Raw genomic sequence first — 15,075 nt, 5'->3', positions numbered from 1 at the left:
CACAGGTGCTCATCTTGTAGAAAGCACTAGTGCCCATTTTCAGAAATATACAGTATTTCTTTTACATTTCCAGTCTCAACATAGCTTCTTCTGTATATCTTTAGTTATAGGACTTCTGTATAGACTTCATATGATTCTTAATGATGGTTGTTCTGTAGTTTAGTTGTAATTTTGATGTGGTCATAAGAGAATGCAAGCAAAGCATTTACCTACTCTGTCATCTTGACCAGCAATCTCAAGACACACAAGTCTTGATAGTTGGCTGTGATGGGCAGGAACAAAGCCAACAGATTTCAGTGGCACACATTGACTAAAGTAGATGTGGGTAATGAGGAAACATCTGAGGATGGTGCTTAGGTTTCTGGTTTTAGAGACTAGTCGGGTAGTGACACTCTTTACCAAAGTAAGAAAGGCAGGGAGGAAGACTGGTGTGGACAAAAACTGATAAATTCAGTTGGAAAATTTTTGAGTCAAAAGTGCCTGAGGAGCCCAGAGCCTCTGAATTCTAGCTGGTTCCTAGCCTAGTCCCGCGGTTGCCAGCCTCCTTTTCCTTTTCAGCATGACAGGTGCTGCTGTGTCCTTTGCCAAGGACTTCCTGGCAGGCAGAGTGGCCACGGCCATCTCCAAGATGGCGTTAGTGCCCATGAAGCTGGTCAATCTGCTGCTGCAGGTGCAGCACACCAGCAAGCAAATCACTACTGATAAGCAATATAAGGACATTATAGACTGTGTGGTTCATATCCCCAAGGAGCAGGAGCCCTGTTCTTCTGATGTGGTAACTTGGCCAATGTTATCAGATACTTTCCCACCCAGGTTCTCGACTTTGACTTCAAAGATAAATACAATTAGATCTTCCTGGGTGATGCAAGAGAACCCAGTTCCAGGGCTACTTCGCAGGGAATCTGGCATCAGGTGGTGCAGCCGAGGCTACCTCCTTGTGTTTTGTGTATCCTTGATTTTTCTCATACCCATCTAGCAGCTGATGCGGGAAAACTGGAGCTGAAAGGGAATTCAAAGTCCTTGGTGACTGCCTGGTTAAGATTTACAAATCTGATGGAAATAAAGGCCTGTACCAAGGCTTTAATGTGTATGTGCAGGGTATTATCATCTACCAAGCTGCCTACTTCAGTATCTATGACATTGCAAAGGGAATACTTCCAGATTCGAAGAATACTCACATTTTCATCAGCTGGATGATTACACAGTCCATCACGGCAGTGGCTGGGTTAACTTCCTATCCATTTAACACTGTTTGTGTTAAACATGATGATGCAGTCAGGGTGCAAAGGAACTGATATCATGTACACAGATATGATCAACTACTGGAGGAAGATTACTCATGATGAAGGAGGCAAAGCTTTTCTCAAGGGTGCATGGTCCAATGTTCTCAGAGACATGGGTGGTACTTTTGTGCTTGTCTTGTACGATAAATCATGAAGTTCTCGTAAGTTATTTACTACTCTTTTTTCCCCCTATAAACAGGCATGTTGTATTATCTAACATATTTTGAGCATTGTTGACAGATTGTTGACTGTGTATTTATCAGTGGCAACATTTACTGACTGAAAATGATGATCATGTTAATAATGGGATTCAATTATATTTTTATTTCAGTCACTCCTAATAAACAATAATTTCGAAGAAATAAAAAATATCAGAAATATTTTTTAAAAAGTGCCTGAAGAGCCAAAAAAGAAGACTGAGGAGAAGGATGACAGATGAAGATGAAGAAGCAGGAGAAAGTAGGATTCAAGAAGAAAGCAAGATGGGGGAGTAGGGAGACTCTGTGCTTGCCTCCTATTGGGACCACATCAGAATTACAACTAAACTACAGAAAAACCATCATTAAGAATTACCTGAAGTCCTACAACTAAGGATGTACAGAAGAAGCCATGTCAAGACTGGTAAGAGGGGCAGAGACACAGAACAGCGATGGTCTGACACCCATGTGTGGCAGTTAAAAATCTAGAGGAATATCTCAGCTGGGGAGGTCCCCCCTAAAGAGTGAGGGATCCCAGCCCAACACTAGGCTCCCTAGTCCAGGGTTCCTGGCTGTGAAAACCAAAAGTTGCTGTGTGAGAGATGGAGGGTGGCTCAAGTCCCAGGCACCCCTCTTAAAGAGTTTGTGTAGGGATTTACTCACTGATGGACTCACTTGCTGGGAGCTCCAGCAACTGGGGCAGCAACTTGCTAGAGGAGGAACTGAATTGCCTGGCATCAGGGTGAAGGCTGGAGGGCCAGCATTCACCAGACAGAAGTGCTGGCAGAGCCTCTGCTCCTTTGTTGAGCCTTCCCGTCACACAGAATGCAGACCTGCGCCATATCTGAGTCTCCATCAATCTAACTAAAAACATTTGCTTTGCCCTGGTGATTCCCTGAGACTCTGCCCTACCCAATTTATGGGCCAATGGGCCAACAAAAGTCACTTCCAGTAGTTTTTCCATATAAATGTTCTATTTTGGCTGATGCCGCAAACTTTCCTAAAAACTCTCAAAGATTCACAAAACCCAAAAAAGCAGCATCTGACTTTGGAGTGCCCTATACCTCTTGCTTAGCATCCCCAAGCCCAGCACTGCTGGCAGCCATCCCCAGTTCATGGCTTGCCCTCTCCCAGGCACCTCCAAGCTCAGCACAGGTGGTAACTTTTGCAGATAACTTTGTGACTCATGCCAGGGGCCTCAAGGCAGGGCACAGCTGGCGGCTAACTTGGCTTGTGGAGGGGCTTTTCCCAGAAGGCTGTAAGGTCTGAACACCCAATGGCCAGCTTTGGACCATGCTAGAGCACCAACAGATCCTTCTGCAGACAACACACCAAAAGGGCAAACTCGACAGACACCTGAGCACTGCTAAAGTGAGTCCTGCTCTGTTGAGTCAACCCCTCAAAGGCCAGTCCTCAAAACCAATCATCCAATCCCTCCTGTCTACAAACAGCAACCAAGGCTCAACTAGAATAAGAGGACACACAATCTACACAAGACTCACACCTGGAGCAACTAGCTCAAGTGATCAGGGAGACTGAGCTACTGGGCTGCACAGGACACCTACTACATAAGGCCACTCTACTAAGACCGGGAGATATAGCAGCCCTACTTAATATGTAAAAACAAATACAATCTATGGCCATGCTACCCTGAACATGCCTGATTTGTCTGATCTCAGAAACTAAGCAGGGTCAGGCCTGGTTTGTACTTGGCTGGGAGACCACCTAGGAAGACCAGGTGCTATAGGCATAAAAAAAAAAGTGTAAAACAAATACAGGGTTGCAGCCGAAATGGGGAGACAAAGAAACGTGTCCCAAATGAAAAAATAGAATGAAGCTCCATAAAAAGAACTAAACAAAATCCAAACCAGCAATCTACCAGATACCGAGTTCAAAACACTGGTTATAAGGATGCTCAATGAACTTAAGGAAAAGTAGATGAACTCAGTGAAAACTTTAACAAAGAGATATAAAACAAAAAAAGAACCAGTCAGAAATAAAGACTACAATAACAGAAATGAAGAATATATTAGAGGGAATCGACAGTGGATTAGATGAAGCAGAGGATAAAATCAGTGATTTAGGAGATAAGGTAGCAGAAAACACCCAATCGGAACAGCAACTGGAAAAAAAATTCTTAATGAGGATAGTTTAAGGGGCTTCTGGGACAACATCAAGCATACCAACATTTGCATTATAGGGAGAAGAGAGAGAGCAAGGAATTAAAAACCTATTTAAGAAACAATGACAGTAAACCTGGTGAAGGAATCGGAAATACAAGCCCAGAAAATGCAGAGAGTCCCAAACAAGATAAATCCAAACAGACCCACACCAAGATACATCATAAGTAAAATGCCAAAGGTTAAAGACTAAGAGAGAATCTTAAAAGCAGCAAGAGAAAAGCCATTAGTTACCTACAAGGGAGCTCCTATTAGACTGTCAGTTGATTTCTCAACAGAAATTTTGCAGGCCAGAAGGTATTGGCAGGAAATATTCAAAGTGATGAAAAGTAAAGACCTACAACCAAGATAACTAACTAGCAAAGCTATCATTTAGAATCAAAGGAGAAAAATAGAGCTTCCCAGACAAGAAAAAGCTAAAGGAGTTCATCACCACCAAACCAGTATTACATGAAATATTTAAGGACTTCTTTAAATAGAAGGAAAAAAAGATGAAAATATTAATAATAAATTGGCAGTAACTACATATCTATTAAAAATAGCTTTAAAGGTAAATTGATTAAATGCACCAATCAAAAGTTAGAGTGGCCGAATGGATAAGATAACACGACCCATAATATGCTGCCCAAAAGAGACTCACTTCAGATGAAAAGACAAACACAAATTGGATGAAAAAAGATATTTCATTAAAAAATTTGTTAAAAATAAAAGTAAAGGCTGGGGTAACAATATTTATACCAGGGAGAACAGACTTTAAAACAAAGGCTATAACAAGAGACAAAGAAGGACCCAGTAATCCCACTCTGGGGAATTTATCCAAAGAAACCCGAAACACTTCGAAGGGACATATGAATCCATATGTTCATTGTAGCATTATTTACAAGAGCCAAGATAGGAAGGCAACCTGGGTGCCCATCAGTGGATGAATAAAGAAGAGGTGGTGCATATATACAATAGAATATTATTCAGCCATTGATAAAGAATGAATCTTGCTCTGCAACAAATGTATGGACCTAGAAGGCATTATGCTGAGTGGAGTAAGTCAGATAGAGAAAGACAAATGCCATAGGATTTCACTTACATGGGGAATCTAAAGAACAAAATAAACAAACAAGCAAAACAGATACAAACTCATAGATACAGATAATATTTTAATGGTACAGATAGAAGGGAGGTTGGAGGAATGGTTGAAAAAGGGAAAGGAAATGAGTATAAATTGGTAGTTATAAAATAGTTATGGGATGTAAAGTATAGTATAAAAAACATAGTCAATAATATTGTTATAACTACATATGGCATCAGATAAATACTAGATTTATCCAGGTGATCACTTTACAAATTATATAATTGTCTAATCACCACGTTTTACACCTGAAACTAATATAATATTGTATGCCAACTCTAATTGAAAAATAAAAATTATCAAAACAAAAATAATTACTTTAAATGGATTAAATGCTCCAATCGAAAGACAAAAAAAAGTTAGACTTCTTTAAAAAGGAAAAAAAACCATAAATATGAATAACAAAGTGGCAATAACTTCGTACCTATCAGTAATCACTCTAAATGTAAATGGATTAAAAGCTCCAATCAAAAGACATACGGTAGTTAAATGGTTAAGAAAATAAGACCCATACATATCTTGTCTACAAGAGGCCAACTTCAGATCGAAAACACATACAGACCAAAAGTAAAGGGATGGATATATATATTTCGTGTGAATGGAAATGAAAAAAAAAAAAGCGAGGGTAGCAATGCTTAGACAAAATAGACTTTAAAACAAAGGCGATAATAAAAAACAAAGAGGGACATTACATAATAATAAAAGGATCAATCCAACAAGAGGATGTAACCATTGTAAATATTTATGCACCCAGCACAGGAGGACCTAAATATATAAAGTAAATTTATCCAGTATAAATGGAGAGATCAACAGTAGTACAGTCATAGTAGGGGACTTTAAAACCTCAGTGACACCAATGGACAGATCTTCCAGACAGAAAATCAACAAGGAAATAGCAGCCTTACATGGCACACTAGACCAGTTGGATTTAATTGATATTTTTAGAGCATTCCACCCCAAAGCAACAGAATATACATTCTTTATAAATGCACATGGAACATTTTCCAAGATAGAGCATGCTAAGCCACAATACAAGTCTCAATAAATTTAAGAAGATTGAAATTATATCAAGCATCTTCTCTATCCACAATGATATCACCTAAAAATTAATTACAAGAAAAAAAATCGAAAACACAGACACATGGAGGCTAAATAATATGCTACTAAATAATGAATGGGTTAATGATGAGATCAAGGGAGAAATCAAAAGATACCTTGAGACAAATGAAAATGAAAACACAATCATCCAAATCTATGGGACACAGTGAAAGCAATTCTAAGAGAGAAATTCATAGCAATACAGGCCTACCTCAAGAAACAACAAAAATCTCAAACAGTCTAACCTTACACCAAAAGGAACTAGAAAATGAACAGCAAACAAAGCCCAAAGTGAGTAGAAGAAAGGAAATAATAAAGATCAAAGCAGAAATAAACAAAATAGTTTGAAAATACAATACAAATTATCTATAGAACCAAAAGCTGGTTCTTTAAAAAGATAAACAAAATTGATAAACCTTTAACCAGACTCATCAAGAAAAAAAGATAGGACCCTTATAAATAAAATCAGAAATAAAAGAGGGGAAGTAACAACTCATACAATAGAAATACAAAGGATTATAATAAAATAATTGCAAACAATTATATACCAATAAATTGGACAATCTGTAAGAAATGAATAAATTCCTAGAAACATACCATCTTCCAAGACAATAAAAAGAAACAAACTCCAACCAGACCAATTACTGCAAACATAATCAAATCAGTAATAAGAAAAACTCTCAAGAAACAGTCTAGCACTGGATGGCTTCACGGGTGATTTTACCAAACATTCAAAGAAGAATTAACACCTATTTTTCTCAAACTACTACAAAAAAATCAGGAAGAGGTAAGGCTCCCAAGCTAATTTTAAGAGGCCACCATTACACCAATTCCGAAACCAGACAAAGACACTGATATCCCTGATGAATATACATGTAAAAATCCTCAAGTAAATATGAGCAAACCAAATTCAGGAATACAGTAAAAAGATCATACACCACAATCAAGTGGGATTTATTCTTGGAATGCAAGGTTAGTACAATATTCACAAATCAATTAATGTAATATACCACATAAATCAAATGAAAGATGAAAATCATATGAACATACCAATAAATGCAGAAAAAGTGTTTGACAAAATCCAGCACCCATTTATGATTAAAAAAAATTAAAAACTCAGCAAAGTAGGAATAGAGAGAGCATGCCTTAACATAATAAAGATCATATATAAGATACCCACAGCTAACATCATACTCAATGGTGAAAAGCTGAAAGTGTTTTCATTAAGATAAGGAATATGACAAGGATGTAGGCTTTCACCACTTTCATTCTACACAGTATTGGATGTCCTAGCCACAGCAATCAGACAAGAAAAATAAATAAAAGTTATTCGATTTGGAAAGAAAGAAGTAAAACTGTCATTATTTGCAGATGACATGATATTACTACATATAGAGAATCCTAAAGATTCCACCAGAAAACCATTAGAACTAATAACTAAATTCAGTAAGGTAGCAGGATACGAAATTAATTCTCAGAAATCAGTTGCATTTTTTGTACACCAATAATGAACTATCGGAAAGAAAATTTAAGAAAACAATCTCATTTACAATTTCATCAAAAAATAAAATAAAATACCTAGGAATACATTTAACTGAGGAGGTAAAAGACCCACACTAATAAAATTATAAAACATTGAAAAAAAATTGAATAAGATTCAAATAAATGGAAGCATATAATGTGTTCATGGATAGGAAGAATTAAATCTTTAAAATGTCTATACTACCCAAAGCTATTTATAGATTAAATTCAATCATTATCAAAATATCAATGGCGTTTTCACATAACAAGAACAAAGAAGCCTAAAATTTATATGAAACCACAAAGACTGGAAAGCCACAGCAATTGGGAGAAGTAAGAACAAAGTCGGAGGTATCATGCTACCTGATATCGAACTATACTACACAGCTATAGTAATCAAAACAGCATAGTGATAGCATAAAAACAGACACACAGATCAATGGGATAGAGAAGAGAGCCCAGAAATAAATCCACGCCATACTGTTGAATTATACACTTGAAACTTATTTGATCTTATTAGTCAATGCCACCCCAATCATTTTTAATAAAAAAAGTGAAAGAAATCCATGCCTGTAGGGTCATTTAATCCAAGACAAAGGAGGCAAGAATATACAGTGGGGTAAAGACAGTCTATTCAACAAATGGTGCTGGGAAAATTGAACAAATACATGCAAAAAAAAAAAGATTGGACCACCTTCTTACACCATATGCAATAATAAACTCGAGATGGTTTAAAGACTTAAGTGAAAGACCCAAAACCATAAAACTCCCAGAAGAAAACATAAGCAGTAAACTCTTAGTAATATTTTTTTTAATATGTCTCTTCAGGTAAGAGAAACAAAAGAAAAAAATAAACGAATGGGACTACATCAAACTAAAGAGTTTTTGCACAACAAATGAAACCATCAACAAAACAAAAAGACGACCTACTGAATGGGAAAAGATATTTGCCAATGACATATCTGATAAGAGGTTAATATCCAAAATTTATAGAGAACTCACACAACTCAATATATATATATATATATAATGGGAAGGGGACTTGAATACACTTTTCTCCAGAGAGGACATATAGATGGCCAATAAACATATGAAAAGATGCTCAATGTTACTAATCATCAGAGAAATGCAAATTAAAACAACAAGGAGATATCCCCTCACACTTGTCAGAACGGCCATCATCAATAAATAAACAAACAAGTGTTGGCAAGGATGTGGAAAAAGGGAATCCTTGTGCCCTGTTGGTGGGTTTACATATTGGTGCAGCCACTATGGAAAACAGTTTGGAGGTTCCTCAAATATTAAAAATAGAACTAACTTATGAACCAGCAATTCCACCTCTGGGTATTTATCTGAAGAAATCCAAAACACTAATTTGAAAAGATTAATGCACCCCTATGTTCACTGCAACACTATTTACAATAGCCAAAATATGGAAGCAACCTAAGTGTCCATCAATAAACAATTGGTTAAAACAGTTGTGGTACATACATACAATGGAATATTACCCAGCCATAAAAAAATGAAATTTTACCATTTGCAACAACATGGATGGACCTAGAGGATATTATTCTAAGTGAAATAAGTCAGACAGAGAAAGAAAAATACCATATGATCTTACTTATATGTGGACTCTATAGAAAAAAAATAAACAAACAAACAAAACAAAAATTGACTCATAGATACAGAGAACAAACTGGTGATGGCCAGACGAAAAGGGGATTGTCGGGATAGGTTAAAAAGGTGAAAAGATCAAGGCATGCAAATTGGTAGTTATAAAAATTGTCATGGAAATGTAAAGTACAGCATAGGGAATATAATCCAATGCAAACTCTGCTTTAGTAGGTCTTAAGCAGGGCCTGAGATTCTGTATTTCTACCAAGCTCTTGTGTCATACCAAAACTTCTGATCTGATATACACTTTAATTAAAAACAGACTAGAAGACACACAATAAAAATATCTGTGTAACATTTTACACTTCATGAAGTCCTTTCACATCCATCATATCTAATTTTATCATCCCCACAACAGTAGGTATTATTGTCCCCATGTTACACATGAGGAAGTCAAAGCTAAGTCAGAGAGGAGAAGTCATTAGTCCTAGTGAAAACACATAGTGTCAGGCCAGCCCCAAGGTGTCCTGACTCCAGAATCTGTGCTTTCGCCACTGAATAGTGGTTTTCACCCTTGGCTGAAGATTTGAATAATCTGAGGAACTTTTAAAACTCCAGATGCATAGGTCACACCCCAGACTAATGACAACAGGATCTCTTGGTGTGTAACCCAAATGTCAGTATTTTTGGAATCACCAATTCCACTGCACAACTAAGTTTAAGAATCATTTCACTAGAGCAGTAGTTCTCAGAGTCGTCCCCAAACTAGCAGCATCAGCATCACCTGAGAACTTGTTAGAAATGCAGATTCTCTGGCCCACTGCATACCCAATGAATCCAAAACTCTGGGAATGAGGAATCCAAGAATCTGGGTTCTGATGCACTTCAAGTTTGAGCATGGGCTTGAAAAGGACCATCTTGACTTCATGCATGGAACATAGGGTCGGGGAAACAAAAGCACACTCTATATCCAGGCATAAAATTAGGTCAGGTACCACACAACTGAAATCAGCCTCCTAATGCATATACCAAAGAATAAGTATATTCTCAGGCTGGCAACCGAAACACCAGATCCCCACACCACAGCCTTTCTGATCCTTTGTAGGGGAGACATCTGCCAAAAGTCCTCTCAGACTATCAAAATATACTGGAATATACATTGTCTCCAACTCTGCACTTTGCTCCAGTCCCTCACTGAAAACATTAACCTCGCTCATTTGTGCTCTCAGCTGAACTAAGTAAATAAGCTTCTAATCACTCTTCTCCCCACCCCTCTCTTCTTGGTATCCAAGATGAGAGTAGCAGGCAAAGGTTAGTTCTAATGTGCCCAAGCAGATGGATTTAGAACCTAAAATAGAAGTGATCTACACAACCGCCCTCCTTGAGCCCATCTCACATGCCTCAGCAACGCTGCCTCCCTTTGCCCTAACCCTAGAGCTGAGAAATGGAAAATTCTACAACCTAACATTAAAGCAGACACTTTCTAATGCAGCCCACCTCCTCTTTTCCCGTCCTAGAGATACCTCAGGTCTACAGGAATAAGAAAGTCAAGGCTGGCAGCCACTACTCATGACCAGAAACATGGCCTGGTGTGGTTGCAGAAAAAGGTCTCAATGAGTATACACAACAAGAACAGGTTTAGATGGGGATGGGCTCTATTTCAGATGGAATGAAGGGTATTAACACTTCTTGGCTTTTTTTCCTGACCCTCTGAATCCTCATCTAATTGAGTTCTGAGGGGTAAGAAATAAGGAAACAGGACATCCTATTTGAGAGAATTAGAATCTGAGATGTTAGGAAGCAAAAGATAAGAAAGAGCTTAAATGTGTGGTAACTCCCCTGAAAGTATGCTGGACACTGAAATAGCTTGCCTGCCCTCACTTTCCACTTTAACTGATTATGATCATCTTGCTTGATTAAAAGCAGTCATAATAGTAACTTAATTAGTTATTAAGCAAATGCTTAATTAAGCTAAGACTAGTTGTTAAGCTAATACTTGAGGATGAGAAAGAAGTGGAGATTTAACATCAAGCTATGGAGGAAGAAAAAATATGATTAGAGTAAAGTATATCTTCTGCCAAACAGGAGACCTGCTGAATGCTACAGTCCCTCCAAAGTCCATGAAGCATCAGTGAAAGGAAAGAGCCTGGTGAGACAGTGTGCAGCAGGTACTTGTGAGTTGTCTAGTAACTTGGTTGTTGTAGGGGGAGGGACTAGCTCAGGGCCAAGGAGGAGGTCTGCACTGGGACTACTGCCTTCAGAGGGCTGGAGAGGCAAGAAGCTGAGGACTAAAAAAGAGAGGGTGAGTGATTCTTAATAACCAGCAGGATCCCAAAGATGGCAAGTTGCCAGCCTGAACTGCCAGTGATGGCCAGAACTGTGCTGCAGCTCTGAATCCACAGCTCCTTCTTCTCCAGCCATTGAGAATTCGAGCTAGAGAGCCAGCATGCTCTGTTAAGTGGAAATCCTGCCACTTCAAGACATGGAGTCATCTTTCTCATTTGGAGTGATCCTTGCTGTTCTGGCCTCCCTTATTATTGCTGCTAATGCCCTAGTGGCTGTGGCTGTGCTATTGTTGATCCACAAGAATGATGGTGTCAGTCTCTGTTTCACCTTGAATCTGGCTATGGCTGACACCTTGCTTGGTGTGGCCATTTCTGGCCTAGTCACAGACCATCTCTCCAGCCTGGCATGGCCCACACAGAAGACCTTGTGTACTCTTCGGATGGCATTTGTCACTTCCTCTGCAGCTGCCTCTGTCCTCACGGTCATGCTGATTGCCTTTGACAGGTACCTTGCCATCAAGCAGCCTCTCCGCTACTTCCAGATCATGAACGGGCTCATGGCTGGAACCTGCATTGCTGGGCTATGGTTGGTGTCCTACCTCATCGGCTTCCTCCCACTCGGAGTTACAATATTCCAGCAGACCACTTACCAGGGGCCCTGCAGCTTCTTCGCTGTATTTCACCCACGCTTCATGCTTACACTCTCCTGTGTTGGCTTCTTCCCAGTTCTGCTCCTCTTTGTCTTCTTCTACTGCGACATGCTCAAGATTGCCTCTGTGCACAGCCAGCAGATTCGAACGATGGAACACACAGGAGCCGTGACTGGAGCTTACCGGCCTCCACGGAGTCCCAGTGACTTCAAGGCTGTCTGTACTGTGGCGGTTCTCATTGGGAGCTTCACTCTGTCCTGGACCCCATTCCTTATCACTGGCATTGTGCAGGTAGCCTGCCAGGAGTGCCACCTCTACCTAGTGCTGGAACGGTACCTGTGGCTGCTTGGTGTGGGCAACTCCCTGCTCAACCCACTCATCTACGCCTATTGGCAGAAGGAGGTACGTCAGCAGCTCTACCAAATGGCCCTGGGAGTGAAGAAGGGGCTTACCTCATTCCTCCTCCTTCTCTCAGCCAGGGATAGTGGCCCAGAGGAGTCTAGGGAAAGTTCCTGTTACATTACCACTATCTCCCACTCACAGCTTGATGGCTAAAAGGGTAAGGGCAAAGAAGTTTCAAAGTGCCTTCTCTGTCCCCTCTCTGGGTCCCAGCTAGAAAATCAGAGGAAACTAGGGGGATGAGAGCACTTACTTCAGGCCATTGACACCCCCAGACCCCCTTGCTCCAGACTGAGAGGTAACTAACGCATGGTACTAACTTTCTTCCATAATCAGTTTCCCCATTTGCAAATCTCCATTCCTCCCTGTCCTTCTCTTGCAATGAGTCTGTTTCTCCTGTACAGGTATACTTAAAGCAAGAAATGTACTACTGTAAAGATGCTTAAAAATCAAATCCTACATTTGAATACACTAGAGCAGCACCATCCAATATATGTGTCACATATGTCATTTTAAATGTTCCAGTAGCCACATTAAAAGGTAAAAAAGAAACAGCTGAACTTAATGTTAATATTTTATTTAACCCAATATATCAAACCATTATTTCCTGTAACCCAATATAATTATTACACCATTTTTTTCATGCTAAATCTTTTACGTCTGTTGTATATTTTACCCTTACAGAAGATCTCAATTCAAACTAGCCATATTTCAATGCTTGACAGCCACATGTGGCTAATAGCTACCATATTGAACAGCACAGCACTGAAGAAATGAGGTTTTGTTCTTTTTAACTGTTTACTATAGTGATTGCTTTGGTAAAGTGAGGAGTCCTGCACCTCCTTCCAATGTAAATCAGACATTTTTAGTGAGTTAACATAAAATGTAGAAACATGTATTAAATTCCAAAGCTTGTTGTTTCCCACACTTCACAGTATTCAAAAACAGTTTCTTTGGGAAATAACCTATCGCGTGATTATTTCTGCTATTACCCCTCTCAATCCACCACCTTTCTAACTCTGTGGCCCTCAGTTGGCTTCTTACTTCACTTGTAGGTACTTGCTGATGATAATGCTGAACCACAAATTCTGAGACACTAGAAGGGAAGGAAGAGGGAAAAGGGGTAGTTACCAAGAAAGACACTGCCAAGCTGTCCACACTGGACCCACTTTGCTCCTCAGAGCTTGACCTTATTCCATTTACTCTCAAACTTTCATTTTCCTAAGAAATTCAGTCGCATAAGAGGATGTGTCTAAAATGGCTCAGGAGACCAGCTGAGGAGCCAGTGCCTCTTTCTGCTTTCTGTGGGTACAGAAAAATGACTGTGAGCAGCTGGGAATTATGCTCAAAAGCAGAGTGGAGAAGTAACCCAAGAACTACCCTCAGCCTTCCTGAGCTTTCCTGTAACCCTTTCCTCAACCTCCTGGTCTCCATACTGGATTCCTATAAAATTTATTTCTTAAGGCCCCAAATTAAATTATCTCCCTGGAAAGCTGCTGAATGGACAAGAGGGCAAGAAGAAACCTCAGCAGTATGGATTAATGTGTCTGGGATTTGGTGCCAAAACAACCTTGGAAAGTTAACTCCTCAGTATCTCTAAAATGATGGTCTGAGGATGCATTTGAGTCCAATGTGTAATGGCTAATTCCAAGAGCTCTGTGAACATTTTTACTCAAATCTCAAACTATAATGTTCAGAATCTGGATGGAATCTGGCCATCCTCCTCTCAAAAGGATGGCACTACATCATGATGCTTTGCACTGGGTTTTCATTCCCCTTCAATCATAGATTAACTCTCAGTTTGCTTTCCTTCAGTTGTTCATAAGTTAATGATCATCCTTTTCAATATCCGTACTCTTGAAAATTCCCTTCTCCCTATTTTCACCCTATACTTTCAACACAAAAAGCCTGTTTCTCACTAACCTATTCTAATACACATCAACTCTACTTTGGTAGATCTTTCTTTAGGCAGTTGCTCTGCTTACCACTCTGGTCTAGAGGAGGACCATTGCTTGCTTTCACCATAGTAGGCTTTATGCTCCTACAACTAAAGAACTTTTTGACTCTTGAGTGCATGATGGAAAGCCAATATTATTTGAGGTGCTGAGTACCTAGCAAGTATCAGTTATGCTAGCAATAAGACACACTCTTGGATTGGGTAATGAGTTACTGGGAACTAGGTAAAACACAAACAGTAACTGGGTTTTTGGATAAAACTGAAGGCAGGCTCAAATCATGTCATCCTTATTGGTGATTCAAAGCTTAATTTTCTGGCCTTGCTGCAAAGAACTAATCTTGCCAAGGTAACACAAGCAAAGTAGAATGGAAATTAGTTACAGGAGAAAGGCAGAACTTGAGGGGAGCCTCGGTGATTGTTGTGTTATTAGGTTCAGTCTGAGAAACCCTGTTATTCCTAGGAGTCAGTGTGAGCAGTAGAAAAACAAAAAGCTTTGAAGTTTAACAGATCAGAGTTCAAATTATGATTCAGTCATTTAAGTTCTCAAAGCTACAGGTCCCTCATTTGTAAAATTGGGGTAATAGTACCTACCTTATATAGTTATAATGAGAATTAATTCCAATACTGTATGTGAAAAATGCCTAGTAAACTTTTAACAGCACATTATTGGTGCTCAGAAAATGTTCTCTTCCTCTTCCTTAAAAATCCTGAAGAATAAAACCTCCAGCTGACCAATTTAAGGGAGTGCATCACATCTGAGGACATTAT

The 15,075-nt window shown here is 39.3% G+C and overlaps 1 protein-coding gene and 2 pseudogenes across 1 annotated transcript; all 3 read left to right on the top strand.

Moving 5' to 3' along the window:
• The first annotated feature begins 559 nt into the window (after positions 1 to 559).
• Positions 560 to 1,451, top strand: LOC120604294 (ADP/ATP translocase 2-like; annotated as a pseudogene).
• Positions 1,452 to 3,112: 1,661 nt separating this feature from the next.
• Positions 3,113 to 3,230, top strand: LOC120604327 (uncharacterized; annotated as a pseudogene).
• An 8,183-nt stretch (positions 3,231 to 11,413) lies between these two features.
• On the top strand, positions 11,414 to 12,595 carry GPR119 (G protein-coupled receptor 119). The gene has a single exon (XM_039864925.1). It carries the CDS (start codon positions 11,499 to 11,501, stop codon positions 12,504 to 12,506), a length of 1,008 nt encoding a protein of 335 aa, XP_039720859.1. The 5' UTR covers positions 11,414 to 11,498; the 3' UTR covers positions 12,507 to 12,595.
• The last annotated feature ends 2,480 nt before the right edge of the window (positions 12,596 to 15,075 follow it).

This window comes from Pteropus medius, unplaced genomic scaffold (assembly GCF_902729225.1).
Source record: "Pteropus medius unplaced genomic scaffold, Ma_sr-lr_union100, whole genome shotgun sequence".
Lineage (NCBI taxonomy): Eukaryota > Metazoa > Chordata > Mammalia > Chiroptera > Pteropodidae > Pteropus > Pteropus medius.
This window is presented reverse-complemented; position numbering and strand designations above follow the sequence as displayed.